At 33.4% G+C, this 23010-nt stretch overlaps 2 protein-coding genes and 1 non-coding gene across 4 annotated transcripts; all 3 read left to right on the plus strand.

Annotated features, from left to right (window-relative positions):
- Positions 1-474: 474 nt before the first annotated feature.
- Positions 475-7949, plus strand: LOC132630001 (proteasome subunit alpha type-2-A-like). Its single transcript, XM_060345488.1, has 12 exons — positions 475-634; positions 1795-1865; positions 1963-2039; positions 2742-2806; positions 3307-3353; positions 4020-4095; positions 4541-4608; positions 5464-5533; positions 6165-6250; positions 7283-7345; positions 7529-7594; positions 7678-7949. Exons 2-12 carry the CDS (start codon positions 1825-1827, stop codon positions 7724-7726), a joined length of 708 nt encoding a protein of 235 aa, XP_060201471.1. The 5' UTR covers positions 475-634; positions 1795-1824; the 3' UTR covers positions 7727-7949.
- A 3281-nt stretch (positions 7950-11230) lies between these two features.
- TRNAT-AGU (transfer RNA threonine (anticodon AGU)) lies at positions 11231-11304 on the plus strand. The gene has a single exon. It is a non-coding gene; the product is annotated as a tRNA-Thr (tRNA).
- Positions 11305-16469: 5165 nt separating this feature from the next.
- LOC132630010 (14-3-3 protein 9-like) lies at positions 16470-21674 on the plus strand. Of its 2 annotated transcripts, none has more exons than XM_060345509.1 (7): positions 16470-16650; positions 17819-18125; positions 18236-18323; positions 19800-19909; positions 19994-20142; positions 21175-21227; positions 21348-21674. In XM_060345509.1, the coding sequence occupies exons 1-7, from the start codon at positions 16572-16574 to the stop codon at positions 21348-21350; spliced, it is 789 nt and encodes a 262-aa protein (XP_060201492.1). In that variant the 5' UTR covers positions 16470-16571; the 3' UTR covers positions 21351-21674. The 2 variants fall into 2 exon arrangements, with proteins under 2 accessions (XP_060201492.1, XP_060201484.1); XM_060345501.1 differs by having other exon boundaries at positions 16474-16650; positions 21172-21227.
- Positions 21675-23010: the final 1336 nt, after the last annotated feature.

The following is a 23010-nucleotide window of genomic DNA, read 5'->3' on the forward strand; positions in this document are numbered from 1 at the left end:
CTTTCAAAAGAAATTATTTATTCTAGAAATAGTAACCCGCACCAATATTTTAAGAATGAGAAAAAAAAAGTATCTTCCCGTTCAATACTTTAGAAAAGAAAAAGGGAAAAGGGCCACAAATATCCTGAACTATTCGAAATAGGTCAAATTTATCTTCTGTTATATTTTTTACTAAAAAATGCCCTTGCCATTATCTTTTTCTATCTGTTAAAACCGAAAGCGTTTATATTACTTATGTTCGTATCTTGTTATTATATATCTCAAACATTCAACCCAAAAAAAAAAGTTAAAAAAATAAGGGTAAAAATGCCCCATGTCAAGGGTAAAATTAGTCCATCTGCCTCTTGTTTTGGAGCAACAGTTAGTAAAAATATAATGCCTGACATACTCGACCAATTTTAAGCCAAAAACATTATTTTTAAGCCAAAAACGTAACGGAAGTTAAAATTAATCTATTTAGAATAGTTTTAAGGGTATTTTTGACCAATAATAATAATAACAAATAAATCCAATTTCTTTTTCCCCAAGCCTACTCCAACACTACCTATTTCTGCTTCGAAAAAAAAAAAAAACAATTGTGCTATTTCGCCGGTAACTCTTCGTCGCTACCGTTACATTTAACTGCCGAAATCCGGTAATTCCTCTATCTCGTCGTTAAAACCATTCAATAGTATGTAAAATTAGTTTGAGCTTAAGTTTAATCATATTTTTGGCTAAAATTATGAATCTAATAACTGTTGTTAATCAACTTACCATTGTGTATACTTAGGTTTTGTCATTTTATTTAATTTAGCACCGTGTTTGGAAAGTTTTTTTTTTTTTTTTTGTTGTTACTAGGGTTCTCCATTTTCCCCATAAAATTGTAAATAGAAGGAAAAAGAGGAAACTTTTTTTTTTTTTTAAATTTAAAATTTATGCATTTCTTTGGCTAAAATTGTGAATCTAATGTTGTTGTTATAACTTAGCATTGTGTATTGTATTCATGTATTTTGGATTGTTAACATACTTAGGTTTTGTAATTGTACTTAATTTAGCACCTTGTTTGGAGCTATAGAAAGGAACTACAGTATAAGTTCAATTTTTTTTTTTTTTTAGGGTTCTTCATTTTGCCCTATAAAATGGTAAATAGAAGGAGAAAGAGGAAACCTTGTTGAGTTAAAATATCTCAAATGGTCTTTGAAATTAATTTGATCTTTAAGTTTAATCATACTTTAATCTTTCTTTGGCTAAGATTATGAATCGAAAACTTTGCGTGAGTTTTCGATTGTTGACATACCGAGGTTTGCTCCTTTGTTTCAAGACATAGAGTCAGTAGTTGACCTTATAGGGTATCTGTAACTGGTACAAGACCAGGTTTTTGGCTTTTGGATTTTGGGTTTTTCTCTCTTGGAAGTCTTGTATCTCTTAGCACTTTCTTTGTGCTGAGACTAAATTTTCTGTTATTAATGAAATCTCTGTTACCATTTAAAAAAAAAAAGAATAGAAAGAGATATTAGTTCCCTTATTCGCTAAAGATCTATCATAGGCTATAGCAGCTGGCCTGATGATTTGTGGAGGTGTATGAGAGAGAGAGAGAGAGAGAAACGCAAAAATTAGAGCGAGAATTAGAAAAAGAGCGAAACTTTTTCTTGTCAAGAAAGAGTTTTGGCAATTGAGTCTTGTCTTTGGCAATTTTGGTAAAACTTTGTGTTCGTAGTTCAAAATGATTCTTCAACAACTAAAGTAAATAGGACACACTCAGAATTAAGTCGATGACTCCTATATCTAATACATTCCTGTGGCATGTTATTTCAGGGTCTCGATTGAAGACTAGCATTTAATCCAATGGGTGATAGTCAGTACTCTTTCTCGCTTACCACTTTCAGGTAGGGATTTATGGGAGCCACTGTATGTATGTCGATTTATGTATACCTTTTCTTGTTTTGACTGCAATTTCTCTTGTCATGGTTTGTTGTTACATAGTCCATCTGGAAAGCTGGTTCAGATTGAACATGCCTTGACCGCAGTTGGATCAGGTCAAACGTCACTGGGGATTAAAGGTAACTCAAGTTATAATAAGTGCATCTTTTATGTCACTTTACCAGTTTCAAAAAAGAAAGTGCATCTTTTATGTCTATAGGTACTTGCGTGTATGGTTAACTAGCAATGCCCAATTACTGACATCTTGGCAGTATTGACATTTGACATAAAGCCAAAGATTATGCTAGTCATTATGTCGGTTAGCAACGGTAAAGTTGTCTCCGTGTGATGTATAGGTCACGGGTTTGAGCCGTGAAAGCAGTCGCTAATGCTTGCATTTGGGTTGACTGTCAACATCACACCCCTTGGGGTGCGGCCCTTCCTCGGACCCGGCTAACAAGGGATGCTTTGTGCACCGGGATGCCCTTTTATTAAGTTGGTTAGTATTGAGTCATGAAGCCATAAATAAATTTTATTTAGAGCATGCCGCAAACAGAAGTCCTCGATTATTTCAATTTAGATCTTGTTCGTTTTACTTTTCATATTGATTTGGATCTCCATGGCTTTTGCAATATAGATTATGCTATCAGATCCCGGTGCTGAGGCCTTTCATTTAATCAAGAATGTATTTGTAATGTGATAGATGTATTCTACTATAATCGTTCTGTATATCATAAAAAGGATTCCTCGTAATTAAGTTGAATAATTGAGCTCTCCTTTTTATTTGACAATAAATTTCTAGTTCTTTTAGAGATTTTACATTTATAATTGGATGATTGCAGCTGCTAATGGTGTTGTAATTGCAACTGAGAAGAAATTACCATCCATCCTTGTTGATGAAACATCTGTAAGTTTTTCTCTTTAGAATCATCCTTCGTTGTCTATCCATGAGTCATGACTGATTGTACTTGTTCACAAATCCCTGGTGTGACATCTTTATGGCTTCATCTATATTGCAACAATTTATAGTTTTGTGCTTATTTCTAGTAATCAGTCAGTAGGAATTTGCTTAGATGTTAAGGTTGTACAAAGATGTTAGTAGTGTTCAGTTTACCGCTATGGAGAGTAAGTCTCCAAATATCTCAAAATACTGTCATAAGGTAACAACATATCAACAAGTGCATTCAAGGTCATGCTTATTGCCTTACTAGTCTTAAATGCTTTTCCTCTGTACAGTAGCACTGTGGATTTCGTTCTTCCTGTTTTCTTGATCTGTATTAGTAGTAAGCTTCGTGACTACTGGTGTGTTTTGCAATTTCAATAGATTTCTCACCTTTTATATGTGTATCTCTTAACATTTGTCGTAGTAACCATCTTCATCCCCTCTCTTTTATATATATAATTCAGGTGCAAAAGATTCAGACTTTGACACCAAATATTGGAGTAGTTTACAGGTGAGAGATCCTTTATCTTTATTGTCATAAGGTATCCTCTTCATATTACAGGATACGAGTATGTATGGTTGAACATGCCTAGAGTTGTATGCAAACTGTCTTCAGATTATGAATGACCATCCTCTCTAGTGGTTGAGCTCTTTTATTAGTTTTGTTAATTGGCTAGTTCATGGTTTCTTTTCTCACACGTTTAAGGTCAACCATGAAATGACTAGAGGATCATTAAAATAGAATGGGTTTTTGTTTTCAACTATACGAAAAATTGAGGTGGGATTCTTGGATATTTATTCACATTTGACCGAGTGAATCGCACTTATAATTGATAGATTATGGAATTCGGTAGCAGAATTTCCACGAAAAGAATGTGCAAGTTCAGTTAATTATCCCAACACAGTATTATTTATATGAATTGAGATAATGAGCAGCATTGGGTTTAGTTATAGCCGCATCTTAAGTATCTTTGCATTGACAGTTTGATGGAGTCAGCTTAACATACTTCATAAAATTTGCGGGGAAGGACTTTGCTATCACTGTCAAACTGTGCTTATTCTCCCTATCTGAGCTCCTTAGTTTGATGGACCCAGCTTGAACATACATAATTTTACTTCCTCAATATTCTAGGGGTCAAGGCATATTCTTGACTGACACTTATGATCTTTGTTGCAGCGGCATGGGCCCTGATTCTCGAGTTTTGGTGCGAAAAAGTAGAAAGCAGGCTGAGCAATATTATCGACTCTATAAAGTATGAATTAGTTTTTACCATTGCCAAGATTGATTTATGTTGTGTTTGGAGTTACTGTGTGATGTAATACCACTTTGTGGGTCCAGTATGCTGGCATTTGATACAACTATCTTTATTTTTTTAAACATTTAACATAATTAGGACATTGAAGGAGTATTTGGGAGTACGTTTTCTTGATATTGTCGCTGTCAAGAGTACTTTGTTTTCTTGCTTTCTGGGAACAGATGTGTTTTTTCCTCCTTTGTCCTTTTTCAACTGTGAGCAGTATGGTCAGTGGAGATTCATATAGCCGATCCCAACCTGTTTGGGATCGAAGTATAGTAGTTGTTGTTGTGTCCTTGTTCAACTAAATGTAATACTAGTGGTATTGCATCAGGCCTGTTTGATATTGATATTTTAAGCATAACTGATGTGTACTATTGTTGCCTAATTTGTCTATGCATAGGAACCAATACCTGTCACGCAATTGGTGAGGGAAACTGCTGCTGTCATGCAGGAATTCACACAATCAGGGTAACTGCTCTTTTATATCATAATTCACTTAACACGGAGTGTCCTATATTAGCAATTTGGGTTTTTTACTTCTTTCTTCTTTTTAAATCATTTAATTTCTGTTGTTTTTATCTCACGAGGCTGATTGACACATTTTGTGGCTTGTCAAACATTAACTTTGATATTTTCTCTTCTTAAGTGATGTGGTTGGCCTCTCTCCTTCCATGGACTTTATTGTATGGTCAATCATCACTATGATGTTTTTACTGGTAAAAGTTGTAGGTGTCAGTCTGTTCTTAATTGATTCGACACCATTAAAATTCTTGAAGCACAATACTTTAACATTAGCTAATTGTGTAGCTTGTGACTGATATCACTGATGTGATGATGCATTTTTGCCTCAAATAGTATTTAATGAATGGTTGAAAAAATGGTCAGCAGTGTGCGTAATAAACCAATTCCTTGACATGTGCATATATTGAAAGCATCATTGCCTTCATTTTCTAATGGAACCTTGTTGACATAGTTGTAGTTGAAGGCATGCAAAATCTAAAAATTGTACGCTGCTGCTGGTAATAAAGAATTTGGAAAAGAAGCAGCAGCTTTACCTTGTATGTGAATATCATGTGAGAAGGGAACAGAATGAAAATACTGCTACAATTTTTATCTTCTTGTATTCTCGGTTCTCTGAGTTCTTCCTTAGTATTTATTCCACTTTTCCATTCTCTTTTCTACTTGGTTAAAACTATCAATTCGAAAGCACGCTGCTCATGTTATGAAACTAAACTAGATTTCCTTGGTATATCTGTTTGTGACCATGGGTAGTCTTCTTTGTGCAATCCCTTAATTCTATTCCTTTTGTTCTTTCCTATGCAGTGGTGTAAGGCCATTCGGTGTTTCACTCTTGGTTGCGGGATATGATGACAAGGGTCCTCAACTATATCAGGTATATTATCTACCTCTTGTTGGTGTGTTCACTTGTCTCTTTATGTCCTTTATTGTTATTAAGGTGCATATGAGCTACTTGCTTTATGTTGGTTGGTCTATACATTCATTCCCATGCTTCACCGGCTACTTCTCCCACTTGATTAACACCTCTTTGTATGACCTGTTTAACCTAGGGGTGTCAAATGGGCAGGTTGGGCTGGATTTGGGCGGATCAAATTGCTTGGGCTGAAATGGGCTGGGCTAAAATGGGGGTCATAACCTGACCCCTAAATTCTTACTAAGTTCTAATTTCTTTGTTTGCCCTCTTGTGATTTTTCAAGTACCTAATAAAACTATTGTTCTCCTTTGTTGTGGCTATTTTTTTTATATAACGTATCAAATAAAAAAAATGTCTTTTTGAAAATAGTTTGACAAGGTATGCATGGGTCAAATTGGGCTACATATCAGCCCAATTTTTGGATTGACTGAAATGGGTTGGGCTAAAATGGCCTGAGCTTATAAATGGATGGGTCAATGACTCGCCCAAACTTGAACGTGTTGGGTCGGTCATGTTTTCATGAGCTAATTTACAGGGTCCTGAGTTATGATGCTAGAACTGTTCTGATATTCTGTTTGTTTTTCTCATTTAGGTAGATCCATCAGGTTCTTACTTCTCTTGGAAGGCTTCGGCCATGGGGAAGAATGTGTCTAATGCGAAGACATTTCTAGAGAAGAGGTAAGTTATCACGGAATTGTGTACCCCTCATCTCATTTTAAGCTTTAGCATCCCAAGTTGATCAGACTTTTGACCAGCACGTCAATCACAGTTACTTTATTCAAAGGTACACATCAAGCACAGATCAAGTTATAGAAAATACCATTAGAAACTTTAAGGTTCTCCTTGGACACTCCTTGTGAACTAAACTCTAAAAACCCGTGGTATATCCCATTACACGATACTACCTTCTGATAATGCCCGCAAACATCCAATTCCACCCAATCTTCTTTGACAACAAACTTTTTTCATCTTTAACTGTTCACGTTCTTATTCCACATTATATCCTAGTGCTTCAGTTTTTGTACTAAAAGTTGGAAAGTGGTTGGGGCATTTGATTTGCTGTGGAAACAGTGGTGTATACATTTTACTGCGAGTATAACTTTTTATTAGTTGGAGTGTGAAACTGGTGATTGAGGAACCTGCATCTCTTTGCAACAATCAAGCGAGGTAGAATTTAGGAGTAGAAAGACAGCCAGCAGAGCTAGTGCGTCAATTGTTAGACCTGTCTTTGTGTTCTTGTAAGTGTTAGTGTAAAAGATCCTGTGCGCCTTTGATAAGAATTTGAATAATTTTAGTTTCATAAGTCATTACCCAATATGATTCTCTTTACTTAGCTTGGATGTGCCATCACCAAGTCACGATTCAGTAAGTGTAATTATCAAGCCAACCATCATGACAAGAGGTGGGTCAGAGGGTGGTGAAAAATGATGAGGGAGTTTGGTCTAGCGTAGTCTCTACTAATTGATGAGTTCATGGAATCATAAAGTGTGCAAGTTTCACATGTATGAATGAACCAGACTTCTACTAAAGCAGAGGGTTAGGTGAAAGAGGTGGTAAATAACTGATCATGTCTAAAGCAACCATCCACCAGTGAACTTTAAAAATTGGACCATCATGTTATTTGCCAACTAATAGCCAATCTGAACTGTTTTTTATAATAACTGGTGAATATTTATTTGCTTTTAAAACTGATACTCATGCTTCTCCCAGGTACACTGAGGAATTGGAACTTGATGATGCTGTACACACTGCTATACTGACCCTGAAGGAGGGGTAAGCATCTTAACTTTTTTCATGATGCAATTATTGTTGTAGTCGTGAATTTTCCCCTTAGTACGGTGTTTTTCTACAAGTCCCAGTACTTATCTTGGAAGAGATTTATTTTTGCTTCATTGGTTAAGATCAGAATTATAACATGAGTATATCCCTAACGATAATCTTTCTGTATCCATCCAGATTTGAGGGTCAGATCTCTGGAAAAAACATCGAGATTGGCATCATTGGCAATGACAAAGTATTCAGGCAAGTGTTTCCTTTGTCGTTAAATTTAAAATAATGTCTCTTTTTGAGCTGGTTATTAAGCTTACCAGTTCATTTCCTTGCAGAGTTCTCACACCAGCTGAAATAGATGATTATCTACAAGAAGTAGAATAGACTCTTTTCGTGTCTAGGATGTTGACGAATTTAGTTGTCAGGAAAAAAGCACTGTGGAGTTTGATATGGCAAAACTATCTGAGAATCTTGTTGAACTTTCTTTGTTTTGTTTTATTTTTCCTTGTTACAGTTTGATTATGGCAAAAATATGAGGATAATCTTTGACTTTCCTTTCTTACAGTTTGGTCTTTTATCAAAACTAACTTAATTGTGGTTGTTCCTATCTGTTTTATGCCCCCAAAAGCTTAATATTATTTTTGCTAGACATGACAGATTGATTAAATATGTAATTGAATGTCTAAAGAAGGCAATATGTTTGAACTTCCTTTATGTCTGTGAAATAGCCTTCAAAAGTAGATAGGAAACTTGAAATGTCTTGAAACTTAAGAGGGGTGTAAGAAAGCGGTGTTGAACTTATGGGGTAGAGAACATCAACAATTGATTTGCAATCCTTAGCTAGTTGGGGTCGGCTATGTGAATCCTCGATATCATAAATGTGCTTTTATCAAACTCACTAAGAGGCGAAAGTGTTGACCAAGATGCTCTCTTTAATATATCAAACTATGTTAATTTAGGTTAAGTGATAAATTGAAATGTGAGTACATGTTAATTAATCATAAGTAGTGATAAACCTTATGTAAAGCACACATGTCGTACCCTGGATATTGGCAAGTATTTTTTGCATTTTATTGTTGGGAAAATGACCTAATAATACTACTTTGGAAACTATATTACAAAACATAAGGATGCTTTTCTTTATTTACAAAACATATCAATAAAATTTTAAAGTATATCAGATTTGGGCTTAATGGGATACTCACAATTTTAAATACGGAAAAGGGTCAAAATTACCCCTGAACTTTGAAAAATAGTTCATCCATACCTTTCGTTATACTTTAGGGCCAATTATACCCTTACAGTTATACTATGGGGTCAATTATACCCTTATGTCTAACGGCTGCCACGTGGCATCATCTCAGCCCTTCAAAATTATTTTACCCTCAAATAATATTTTACCCACTAAAATAACTCAAAACGACCCGAATTTTTTTTTCCAGCAAAAATAATAGGGAATTATTTTTCCAGAAAAAATATAAAAATAATTTCGTATTATTTTTGCTGGAAAAAAAAAATTCGGGTCGTTTTGAGTTATTTTAGTGGGTAAAAAATTATTTGAGGGTAAAATAATTTTGAAGGGCTGAGATGATGCCACGTGGCAGTCGTTAGACATAAGGGTATAATTGACCCCATAGTATAACTGTAAGGGTATAATTGGCCCTAAAGTATAACGAAGGGTATGGATGAACTATTTTTCAAAGTTCAGGGGTAATTTTGGCCCTTTTCCGTTTTAAATATGGGTTTAATTTTAGAATAGTTACCGATCAATTTCTTCTTCTTTTCAAAAAGATCTCTCTCTCTCTCTCTCCCTCTACGATAGACAACATTTTCAGACCTAAAATTCATCTTTTCTCCTAGTATGATACGATTTCAGCTCCATCGACAAATAATTCTCCACCAGTTTTAACGTTTTTTGCTTGATAGCAATTCTCTATATTTTCAACTCACGATTTTCAAACCAATCTTTCACCATTGTTACTGTTTATTGTTATTTTTGTATATTAACACTGTTTTCCGGTCCTACATTGTTAGACTTTAATTGTGCTTCAGCTTTTGTTTGTGAGAAATAATGGAGAGTGATGATATGTTTAATGCAAAAAAGAAAAAAAAAATCTTTAATGCAGCATGTAAAAAAGTAGAAATGTGTGAATGAGATGTGTGTATGAAATGTGTATAAATTATTTATACATTAATAATAGAAAGATTGTGATTACTAACCTGTGTATTAATTGTATATAATAATTGGTTTGTATCGTTTTAAGACATGTGTGATCATTGTATGTTTGAAATTTGTATAAATTCTATAAACTGTTGTTTTTTAAAATGTTGAAAACTAATATATGTATGGAATCTACTATATATCATTTTTGAGATATATGCGGCACAGTGTGCTTAAAAATGTTGAAAACTAATATGTGTATGAAATGTGTATTGAATCTGGTTTGTATCAGTTAGAAAATTTATTACACATATATACTATCTCATAATCTATACATAGTTTGATCAGATTTTATACAATTTATTTGTACTTTAGCATAATCAAAATATACATACAACTTTTATATATATTTTATACATAAAAATTATAACGAATTTATACAGTTATACATATTGCATACAAAAATTTATACATATTTATTTTCTGGTGTATGAACTTTGTATGGAATCTGGTTTGTATCAATTATAGATTTATTATACACATTTTCTCAAAATTTATACATACTTTAATCAGATTTTATACAATTTATATGTACTTTATCATAATCAAAATATACATACAATTTTTATACATATTTCATATATAAAAATTATAACTAATTTATACAGTTATACATATTGCATACAAAAAATTATACATATATGTTTTCTGGTGTAAGAACTTTGTACATTCGCTCCCTCCCCCCCCCCCCCCCCCCCCCTTCCGAAAGTTCAAGCAATCTGACTTTGGGGAGAGCATCTTCATTGAGTTTTCTTGAGAGATTTTGAGAATTCACTTGTATATGCACAGTGACAGAGAAGCATTAATGGGGAGTTAGATACAAAAACAGAGCACGTAGTACCACATGAAACACCCAAAAATCGGGCTGAAATTATAACAACACCTATGTTTTGTCCTCTTCTCACATCTGAAACCGTCCCTAAATCCAAAATTTCATCACCACCAATTCAAAAAATTGTTTTTTCTACAAGCACAGGGCGGAGAAGCAACATCAATAGAACATAAAATAGGTTTTCATATCGAGAAATTGACTGTTTGTGAATTTTGAATGAGAGAATTACCGATTAGAATGGACTTTTTGAGTAAAAGTTGGAGAAAATTAGGGAACAATATTTCTTAATTTTGAATGGGGGAGAAAAGTGGATGAAATAAGGGAGCAAAAGTTGAAGAAAATCAGGGAATAATATCTCTTAATTTTGAATGGGGAGCGAAAAATGGATAAAATAAGGAAAGTAGTTTCCTTACCTTATTTACTGTGTTTTATTGCTTCTTTTTAATTTACGTGATTCATATAGATTTTGTAAGAAATCCATTGATATATTTTGTAAGCTGAAAAGTATCGTCATGTTCTGTAAATATACCCTCTCACTATGTACATATACGTTTTTTGCCCTTTTGTAGGGATATTTGTTATTTTGTGCATTATTTATAAATTTTTATTGCTCTTTACTGAGGATAACAATTTGGTCCTCTTCATTCCCTCTACATTACATTAATTTCCCTATTTCATAGAAACTCTTTGATCTCTTGCTTAATTTTCATCAGAATAACCTCAAATATTCAAATTATATGCCATGACAAGAACATTATACTTCTCTGCGTGTGTAGTGTGTAATCCAAAAATCATCAACCAGATTTCCTCAAGTAAAAAGGGCAAAAACCCATCAGCTCTCGTAGCTCAGTTGGTTAGAGCACCCGTTTAGTAAGCGGGAGGTCTTGAGTTCGACTCTCAACGAGAGCATTCCTTCTTTGTTTTTATCCAAACTATTTTTCTTCTGATTATACACCTTGAAGAGTTGAAGTTTTTTACTCTTTAGTACTTGTTAACGGATTTACAAAGACAAAAAATTAGAACGTATTACTTTATAAGTTCCAATAAAGACGACATCATATGAAATTATAGAACGCATTCCTTTTTTTTTTTTTATCCAAACTATTTTTTTTCTGATCATACACCTTGAAGTTCTTTACTCTTTAGTACTTGTTAACGGATTTACAAAGACAAAAAAATAGAACGCATTACTTTATAAGTTCCAATAAAGAAGATATCATATGAAATTATAGAACGCATTCCTTTTTTTTTTTTTTTTTTTTTTTTTTTTTATCCAAACTATTTTTCTTCTGATCATAACCTTGAAGTTCTTTACTCTTTAGTACTTGTTAACGGATTTACAAAGACAAAAAAATAGAACGCATTACTTTATAAGTTCCAATAAAGACGACATCATATGAAATTATAGATCACAGTCCAAAGTAATCCTTTTGATATCGATAAATCTAATTTTTTTCTTCTTTTTGCTTTTTATCCAAACTCTCAACGAGAGCATTCCTTCTTTGTTTTTATCCAAACTATTTTTCTTCTGATTATACACCTTGAAGTTCTTTACTCTTTAGTACTTGTTAACGGATTTACAAAGACAAAAAAATAGAACGTATTACTTTATAAGTTCCAATAAAGACGACATCATATGAAATTATAGAACGCATTCCTTTTTTTTTTTTTTTTTTTTTTTATCCAAACTATTTTTTTTCTGATCATACACGTTGAAGTTCTTTACTCTTTAGTACTTGTTAACGGATTTACAAAGACAAAAAAATAGAACGCATTACTTTATAAGTTCCAATAAAGAAGATATCATATGAAATTATAGAACGCATTCTTTTTTTTTTATTTTTTTTTTTATTTTTATCCAAACTATATTTTTCTTCTGATCATAACCTTGAAGTTCTTTACTCTTTAGTACTTGTTAACGGATTTACAAAGACAAAAAAATAGAACACATTACTTTATAAGTTCCAATAAAGATGACATCATATGAAATTATAGATCACAGTCCAAAGTAATCCTTTTGATATCGATAAATCTATTTTTTTTCTTCTTTTTGCTTTTTATTACATAAGAGAGGTGGAGGAGAAAGGGGAAGAAGATGCAACGCGTTTTGAACTCTCCACCTCAACCTTGAAAGGTAGGGAGCTCACTAGTGACTCAATGAGGGTATCGAACACCAGGTGAAAATCAAAAAATAAATAAATCGGACTTATTATCGAGGATCGTGGTGGGATATATGTGATTCCTTTAGTCTTAATTAGAAATTTTGGGTTCGAATCCTGAATATAAAAAAAATCCTGATAGGTAACACTTCACTTCTCTTTTAAATGAGTCTTATGAGGCACAAATCTGAATTGGTCAAGACCCCTCATATGGGTGTTGAACATCAGGTGGAACCCAATAAATAAATAAATAAGATGCATGGAACAGTAGTACAAGAAGGAATAGTTTCAATTTGCATGTTAGTAAGGACAAGTCAAAAAGAATCAGATAGGACTATCTATCAAAGGCCCGATTTAATATTGTGGCAATGTACATTAAAAAGCAAGCTAATTTCTTTGTTCTTCTAACTCTACACAAAGAACAAACATCACATAATGGCAATATTATGCAAAAAAACTTACTCCTTTCTCTCAACAAAAGAGACAATGGCAATGAACAATATCAATCAATTTTCTGCTGGAGAAAACGGACATCGTGGTGGTGGCGATGGTGCTAAAACTATTACGCGAACCTGGTATACCCCCTTTCGTAACGAAGACATGATATGGTGGAGGATCCGAATACAAACTCTATCATATGCTGGAGTCCATATGGTACTAGTTTCATTATTTGGGATCATATCAGATTTAGCTTCGAGCTTCTACCCAAATATTTCAAGCATACTAATATGTCGAGCTTCATTTATCAGCTCAATAACTATGTAAGTTACCCTATTTCTTGATCATTATGTACAATTTTCAATACAACAGTGAATGGATCTTATTAACTCCAATTGTATATGTACTAAAGATATGATTTAATAGGAGTTCAAGAAGATTGGACTTCAAACATGGGAATATGAAAATTATTGGTTTCAAGCGGAGAAAAAACACTTGCTGACTAACATAAAGCGGCGAAGAAACAAAAGTATAAAGAAAGATTTTAATCAAGAAACTTACTATTATGGGGTAGAGGAAGAGTTGAGGAGCCAGAGAGATCTCAACGATACGTTGAAGTTAGAAATCAAGAAGCTGAAGGAGAGACAAGACGATATGACTAATGGAATCGCCTCTCTAAAGGAATACTTGGAAAATTCAGAGGCTGAGTCCAGGAAACTTCTTTGTTTCCTGGCCAAAAAAGTTAAGCAAGTTGCAATCAAGCATGGTATGAAATGTGGAGCAGAAGATAAAATAGAAAGTAGTAGCAAAAGCTCGGGGAAGACGAAGATGGATGATTTTTCATCTATTAAACAAGTACACGTTATAGCGCTGAAGCCTGAGATTGAGAGGGGAAGTGGATAATTTCATGTTTTTCAAGATCTCCATGGAAAATGTATTCTTGTCCTCCTGATTTGTGTTTCCACATTATGATTATGTTTAATTTATTGTGTTAATATTGTAGTAGTAGTATCTAACTTTTGTGTTTGAAGTCATTTGATTCCACTGACAGGAAGAAATTTGAAGACAGAAAGTGCAGTTACAACTTTTTTTTTATCTTTTTTTTCATCCTTTATTGATTGGTCTAGAATTTAGTTGATCTTGCTATATATCCATGTACATAATTACAGAAATTTCATCATCAACTCTATATATGTGTGTTTGGTGTTAGTTAAATAGTTCTTATATCCAGACTCAAATAATTTTCCAAAAGTCAATTCATTTTCCGACTTTGAAATAAGTTAGTAGTACATAGTTGGTATAGAAGCTCCCTTCTAACCTATATTGCTCAGACTCTCAAAAATGTTGTCACACTCGTATCGGATCCTCAAGATGCACTACTTTTGAAGGATTCAGTACGCAGCCAACGATAGTTTTGAAGAGTCTGAGCAACATCACTTCTAATACATAAGCAAACCACAGTTTGAAGAATCCTTTTTCTTTTCATTTAATTGGCAATTTCTTGAGGAAATTAGTTTTTTAAGGACTTCAAACTAGCAACAGATTTGATTCATCTTTAATTTGTACTTGTATTTGATAGAAAACAAAAGATTATTTTGAAAGAAAACACAAGGGTAACTTACTAAATTTAGGATCAGAAGCACTGCAATCGAACTTTTAGCCCATATCATAAGATTCTCTATCAAAAACAAAAAAGAGAGAATGAAGAAAAATTCCTTTGAAAATTGAATCATATAGAAATGTAAATTCCCATGATCTAGTTTTAAAAAGACAGGGTATCAACTGAACTAGACGACATGTGGGCGGTATACTGTGTATACAAGATTAAAATGATGTTTATGTATATTTAGTGAATGTTAAATCTCCTTAGCTTGTTCATGTGTTTTGAATTTTCTTAATGAAAATTCTGTTCCGCCACTACTAACAGTAAATTAGCGATCAACCCTCAGTTAATATAACTCATTATATAATTCTAAGACTCCTTTTTTTAAACACCTAAGCTGGTGATCCATCATTAATGCACGTCTACAGAGAAGCGAATGATTTAGCAGATAAGTTAGTTAAGGAATGGCGCAATTTAGATACTTGTGAGAGTTACAGTTATATTCATATTTATTTTTTTGATTTGTTTTTCTTGAACAATGATTATTTGGTTACCATGTCTCCCAAAACAGTCAAGGCTTGTAATATTTCTATTAAATTTTAAATTTTAATATTTATATTTTTATAACAAAAAAATAAAAATAAAGGTTTAATACATACATTGACAATCACTTAAACTTGTCAATAAATTTTAGACGCTCAGATTACGACTTCTTCCAATTGATCACCTGAACACATAATAAATTGTTTCAATTAGACACTTTTGGTTCTAACGCCTATTCTCAAGCATCTATTAAGAAGTTAAGTTAACGACATATAATATGTTATCTTCTTTAATTATACCCATCAGTCTCAATTGAAGTAAGCCTGGGGTCTTATGGTAATTGAAGCTAGTGCTAATAATTAAAGAAAGTGATATATTTTAAGTGATTAACTTATAATCTACGTAATGACATTTGAAAAAACATGCAGAAACGTTTACAACTTTTGAGCTGAAAGTATGTAATAGGAATATTTTATCATGCGTTCAGGTGCTTAATAGAAATAAATCGCAATTCAAGTATCTAAATGAAATTTACTGGCAATTTAAGGTTATGTCAATGTATTAAGCCCCAAAAATATATGTGAGAGATTGTCAAAACCAGTGTTTTCAGAGGCATTTTTGGGGCGAGGCGTAAACGCTCCGAGGCGCAAATGAAAGGCGTAGATTCATAGGGCGTACGCCGTAAAATTTGGGGCGTAAGTCCTAGGCACAAAAGAGTAAGCCCCGGGCGTAAAGGTGTACGCCCCGGGAGTTAAATTTAATTTTTAATACTTTAAAAGTATTTTTGCTATAAATTATGATTTTTATTATTGGTATAATGATATTTATATTTTATGTTATCATGTTGTAGCGATTTTTCCTAAAATATATAAATAAATAAAGCAACTCTCATAGAAAATAACATTGTTATAAATAGTATTTTTTAGATAATTATGTCTGAAACTGATATAACAGAGATTTTCATTGCTCTTACACTTTTTTCCCTTCTCCTTCTTTGAATATATAAAGAAAAGTCAGTACAAATATTAGTTGAGATCGGAAAGGAGTAATAAATCTAAGAATCAATGATCAAGTGAATGAAGATTTCATTTTTAAAGATTATCTAGGCTATTAACATTTTTTGTGTTGATACCTTTCTCAAATAATATTTATAATAATTCTTTTTATATTATTGATGATTTATTTCAAATGAAAACTTTACCTTTACTTATTTTTTAATAATAAAATTACAAAATTAAAGAAACATATGACTTACACCAAATCTATGAGATTTACGCCCGTGTCTCGAGACTTATGCCTCGGCCCCACAATGGGTCGCGTCACCTCTTAAAACACTGGTCAAAACACATCAAATCTTAGATTGACGAGACAAGAAATAAAAAAGGAAAGTGAAGAATCACAACTGAAGACGAAGATACACTTAAATCGGAAAAATGGCAGCAGCTCCGTCAAAAGAACGCGAGAACTTCGTTTATCTCGCTAAACTTGCCGAACAAGCTGAACGATATGATGGTTAGTTTTTTTTTTTTTTTTTTTTTTTTTTTTTTTATCTCTCTCTATAGATATAAAATTTGTCTCTATCGAAATTTTTTGATCTGAAATTAATATTTTTTTTTTGATTTGTATGCTAAATTAGACTGATTTGATGTATGATTACTCGATCAATACTCGAATATCAGACTTAGCGAAGTAGACGAATTTTTTGATCTCAAATTAGTACAGTTTGTTTTTTTTTTTTTGTTATTTATATGCTAAATTTACTATACTGAGTACTCAAAAATCGAATATTAAAATTTATTTATTCAAATTCATAATTTATATGTTTAATTAAGCTGAACGCTACGATTGTTAGGGTTTTTCTTTGATTTGTATGTTTAATTAGGTTTTTTTTTTTTTAAATTTTTATATGTTTAAATTTGACTGATATTTGTATCTGATTGCTCAGAAAGCTTTAAAAATGGAATATAAAATTTCATTCTTCTAATTTTGTTATCTTTTTAATTGATGTTTTTTGTTTTTTGATCTATCTGCTTAATTAAAGTGGACAAATTTTATGATAGTGGAGATTTATATCTTCTTAATTAATGTTTGCTGCTTTTTTTTTTTTTTTTTTTATATATAAAAAAAAATAAAAAAATTAGAAATCTTAATCAGTGTTTGTGATCTTAATGTTATCTGCTTAATTACACTTATTGTGTTCTGATTAGAATTTTGAAGAAGTGTACTGTGGAATTAGTTGAGGTGCGTGCAACCTGGCCCAGACCGGTTATCAAAGAAAAAAATTGTCGATGTGTTGTTTTTGAGCTCTATCCACAACATATTTAGTTAAGTAATATTCATATCAATATAAAGTGAAAAAAAAAAGTCTTTTTTTTTTGAAGATGGCGACGAAAAGAAAGTTTAGAGATGTTAACAAAAGTCTTCCTTGATTGCGTGGAACTGGATGAAAAAAATATTAAACCCTTCATTGTTATCTGAATTCATACTACTTTATAATGTATATAAAGTAAAACTATGGATTAAACGAATAAGATTAGTTCAGTTAAATTTGAGTACTTCGTTGTGGATCGACTTTGCGTAACTCTTTTTTCCATCTCCCTTCTTTTCAGCAATTAAAACTAAATTAGGCATTTTTTGTTGTTAATTGGTTAGACTTTTATATTTAGACATTATTTTACAGAGATGGTTGATGCAATGAAGAAGGTCGCCAATATGGACGTTGAATTGACTGTGGAGGAGAGGAATTTGCTTTCTGTTGGTTATAAGAACGTCGTAGGTTCAAGGAGAGCATCATGGAGGATCTTGTCCTCTATTGAACAGAAGGAGGAGCAAAGAGGAAACGAGCAGAATTCAAAACGGATCAAGGAGTACCGACATAAGGTTGAGAAGGAGCTCACCGACATTTGCAGTGATATCATGACTGTGATTGATGAGCATCTCATTCCCTCATGTCCTGCTGGCGAATCATCTGTATTTTACTATAAGATGTGAGGCCTTTTGCATTAATCAGCTTGAGTAACAAATATTGTTTATGATGACTTGGGGAAGTTGAAGCTTCAGTGGTTGTTCATTTTGGTTTGGTTTACTTTGTGTACAGGAAAGGAGATTATTATCGCTATCTTGCAGAGTTCAAAAGCGGTGACGATAAGAAAGAGGTTTCTGATCTTTCATTGAAGGCTTATCAGGTAATGGTTTGCTTGTACCTAACTTCTTCTAGAAAAATACAGAAGTGCACATATCAGTGTCCACCTCCTTTTTCTTGGTTCAGTGCCTTTTATGCAAGAATTGACAGATCTTCTGTTTGCTTAATCCATATTGAATGACTTAAATTCAGGCTTTTGACCTCTTAAAGACTAAAGTACCTTTATATGAATGTGTGCATAATATGTATATACAGCGTGTGTGTGTTTGTCTGTCTGTTTGAAGATTGATCTCAATGCAAGTGACTCGTTTGAGTGGGTAGCATCATGTATGTAAATTTTAGGATGGACCCTTTTTTTTTTGTTGGAATTGCTCTTTAGTTAGACTGTACTACACATGAGAAAAATCCATTCCCTTTTTTTTTTGTTGGAATTGCTCTTTAGTTAGACTGTACTACACATGAGAAAAATCCATTCGTTTGTTCTTCCTGGATGCGTGAAGGTTTGAAAGGATCCTGGGTGAGAGGGTTACTCTTTTTTCTTTTTGGTTAAAAATCTGCCTTTTCCCTTTAGTAATGTATACATGCTAACTGGAAAGCTAACTAATAGAAATTTGATACATTGATGAGAATCTAGACTGTGACATCTTGGTTACAGCCTCCAAGTAGATGAGAGAGTTACTTTTTTATCTTTTTGGTTAAAAATCTGCTTTTTCCCTTTAGTAATGTATACATGCTAACTGGAAAGCTAACTAATAGCAATTTGATACATTAATGAGAATCTAGACTGTGACATCTTGGTTACAGCCTCCAAGTAGATGAGAGGGTTACTCTTTTTTCTTTTTGGTTAAAAATCTGCTTTTTTCCTTTAGTAATGTATACATGCTAACTGGAAAGCTGACTAATAGCAATTTGATACATTAATGAGAATCTAGACTGTGACATCTTGGTTACAGCCTCCAAGTAGATGAGAGAGTTACTCTTTTTTCTTTTTGGTTAAAAATCTGCTTTTTCCATTTAGTAATGTATACATGCTAACTGGAAAGCTGACTAATAGCAATTTGATACATTGATGAGAATCTAGACTGTGACATCTTGGTTACAGCCTACAAGTACGGGGTTCAATTTTTGCCACATGAGCTAGGGTCCTTTATATATTCTTGGTTCTTTCAATTTCATGATGCAGCACACAACAAAATGGTGATACTTAATGTAGCCCCCCCCCCCCCCCCCCCCCCCCCCTTCTTTTTTTTTCTGTTTTGTTATCTTTTAAACTTTTGCAAACCAGTATGTTTTGTATCCCAAGGTTTGGTAGTTGGGCGTTGGAAAGCAATGACCTTTTTCATAAAAATATGATGTCCTTATGGGAGTTTATCTTATTGTTATTTTAATTTTTCAGCATTACAAACGTTGTGCATAACTTTTTCCTCATGTTTGAATATATAGCTGCTTTTGATTACACAACACGTGAATCTATGTTTATCTCATTCTTCTTATTATTCCTTCTAAACCTCATGTGCAGTCAGCTACAACCACCGCTGAGGCTGAATTGCCACCTACCCATCCCATTAGGTTGGGTTTGGCTTTGAATTTCTCTGTTTTCTACTATGAGATCCTGAACTCTCCTGAAAGGTCTGTTATTTTTGCATTATCATCTACTTGAAGTCTACTCATCACTGTATATAATCTCAACTTATTATGATCTGTCTTCTCCAGGGCATGCCACCTTGCAAAGCAGGCTTTTGATGAAGCAATATCAGAGTTGGATACCCTGAATGAGGAGTCCTACAAAGATAGCACCTTGATTATGCAGCTTCTAAGGGACAATCTCACCTTGTGGACTTCTGATATTCCAGAGGATTCAGGTATACTTCAAGTCAGATTCTAAAGTTGCCTTGATCTTTGTATAATCTACAACTTGCGATTGCGGATTCAGTTAGCTTGTTATGGTTTGCTAGCACAGTGCACTTTTCTCTCATTTGTTTTTCATTTGGCGGAAACTGATTTAATTGGGGTTTGTTGAACTTTCTGATTGTCCTTTTCTAGTATAGTTCCCATAGTTTTTGTGTATTATGGATGGTAACTTGTCAATCAAGATAATCGGAGGTGTTCAGGAAGATTAAATCATTTCTACAACATTCTACATGGCATCTGAGAACTTTTGACTGCAGTGTACTGCTTGAAAACAAGTCTAGAGAAAACAAGAGTTGTAGGTATTGATATTATTCTGAGGTACAAGGATCTAGTCAGGCTAGAAATGTTAGTTGTTTGAGGATTATTCTTGTTTCATCTAAGTGCTTTAACAGACATTCAAGAATCTAGTGAGAAAGGAGTTCCACAATATCTGCATCAAGTATAGGGGGCAGGACGGGAGGTTGTTTTATAGCCGTTTCTTATTTTATGGGAAAAAGGAATCAAATCAGGCTGGAAATGCTGGCTGTTTGAGAAATTTTCTTGCTTCATCCAACGATTTGTCGGACATAGGATAATCTAGTGAGGACGGAGTTGCACTAATGTTTCATACTTTTGTTTTCATTTACTGATTGAGGATGAGGTTGGGATTGCTTCAACTAGTAGGTAAGACTTTCAATGTTCTAGGATTAGCCAATTGTACTCTTTGCTTCAGTATTTCACAGATGTTCCTGCTTGTATCGAGGCATTGAGATTGGAAAATTTTGGCATCTTTTTGTTTAACATTCTTCAACCAAATTGACTTTGAAGATGGATTATAATCGCAGTGCAACACATTGTTTGATGCTGATTAAGGCTAACAGATAGGTCCTCTATGGTAGTACAGAAATTCAATTAGATGAATACAATGCCTTTGCTGACATTGAAAAGATATTGACTTTCTAATTATTCTTGTTAACATTTCTTTTTTCCCTTCTCAACAGAAGATGCCCAAAAGGGAGATGCGGCCACAAGCAAATCAGGAGCTGAGGGTGCCGAGGTGAGCTCTTCGTTCATCTTTCCGATCCTTCACTCAAACAATTATTTAATTTTTCACCTACGCTCGAGTAGTTAACCTTTCAACTTGTTCTGAACCATATTTTTTCTTCTATTTTTGCAGTAAGGGGCTAAACAATTAGAACCTACTATGTGTATTTGGACAAGGGAGGATGATGATGCACCGAGGGGTGCGAGTTAGTTAGGGTCATAATAGATGCTTGTATTATTGGCGTGTCTTGTTATAGTTTGTTTGATTGTCAGTTGGATGTCTGCATATGGTTCGATTTTGCATCCCAGTGCTATTTCCCTCCCTAATAGAGTGAGTTGTTCCGTCTTGTCGATGGTCTATAGGTAGTTTTAGTTTCAGATGACTGCCGCAGCCAAACGGAGAATACCAGTTTGTTTGTCCTCTCAACCTCTATGATCTAAATTTCACCAAATTTTAATATTTTTATTGCCTTGTTCATTTAGGGGTCGTTTGGTTTGAGGTACAAGCCAAGTTAATATTGGTATGTAAATCAATATTGCTTTGTACCATGTTTGGTTTCGGTATTAAATGCGGTTTTTAATACCAGAAACCATACAGTGTATAACTAATTCGGATAAGTAATATGAGAATATATTTATCTACTATTACGGGATAGAACGTGGAATAAAGTAATATGGTGTATTTGCAAATACTTGCCTCTCAATTTAGGATATTTTTGTGCGTTTTGTCCCCCATTAAACTCTAGATGCCATTTTTGAATCCTTGTCAAAACAAGGGATAAGTTGTAGGTACAGGCACAAAAATAAGGGAAAAGGGTCAAATATATCGCTTTACCTTGTTTTATTAGTCAACTTTATCCTTCGTTAGTGATAGTGAACAAAACTTGCCGTCTATAAAGTTTACACCTATACTCTTAATTCGATGGAAAACTCCAAATCCCACAAAATTATCTAATTTCAATTAAAATTATCCGACCTGTCTCTTATAACCCAACCCGCGACTCCATCTCCTCTCCCTCACTGTTGCTTGCTCCATAGCCATCACTCGTCACTGTATGTAGAAAGCAACAGTGAGGGAGAGGAGATGGGGTCGAGGGTTAGGTTATAAGAGACGGGTCGCATAATTTTAATTGAAATTTGATAATTTTGTGGGATTTGGGGTTTTCCATCCAATTAAGGGTATAGGTGTAAACTTTATAGATGGAGGGGTATTTTTGTTCATTATCACTAACGGAGGATAAAGTTAGCTAATAAAACAGAGTACAGGGGTATATTTGACCCTTTTTCCCAAGAATAACCTATCTGTGCAAATCACCCTTTATTTTGAGAGAGTATAACACGTTATCTAATGAATTTTTTCGTGATAAGAACAGTATTAAGGTAATGATTGTAACATTGTTACTTTTTTCATCCAAATTGAATAGGAGTTGTAAGAACTTATTGGGGTCAATTAGTTTTGGCCATTAACAACTTTTTAGTTTTATGCCAAATTTTACAAGATTTTTAATTTTACATGTAAGACATTTTTAAATAAAACATGAAAATTTTCTGTGACTATCTTTCTTCCATTCAAATTGTAAAGTACACTATGTCAGAACTAGGAGGAACATAACGTTTGAAAAGACAAAATAGAAGTTCCTCAAAACAAATATTACTAATCATGTCTCTTGTATAACATAATAAGATTTCTCTAACATTTGACAAAAAGCAGACTAATAGAAAGTTTATCTCGTAGAAGTGCGGAAAGTACACGTGTTCCCTTCTCATTGGTCCATTGAGATTTTGGAGATTTTGAT

The sequence above is a fragment of the Lycium barbarum genome, chromosome 1 (genome assembly GCF_019175385.1).
Source record: "Lycium barbarum isolate Lr01 chromosome 1, ASM1917538v2, whole genome shotgun sequence".
NCBI lineage: Eukaryota > Viridiplantae > Streptophyta > Magnoliopsida > Solanales > Solanaceae > Lycium > Lycium barbarum.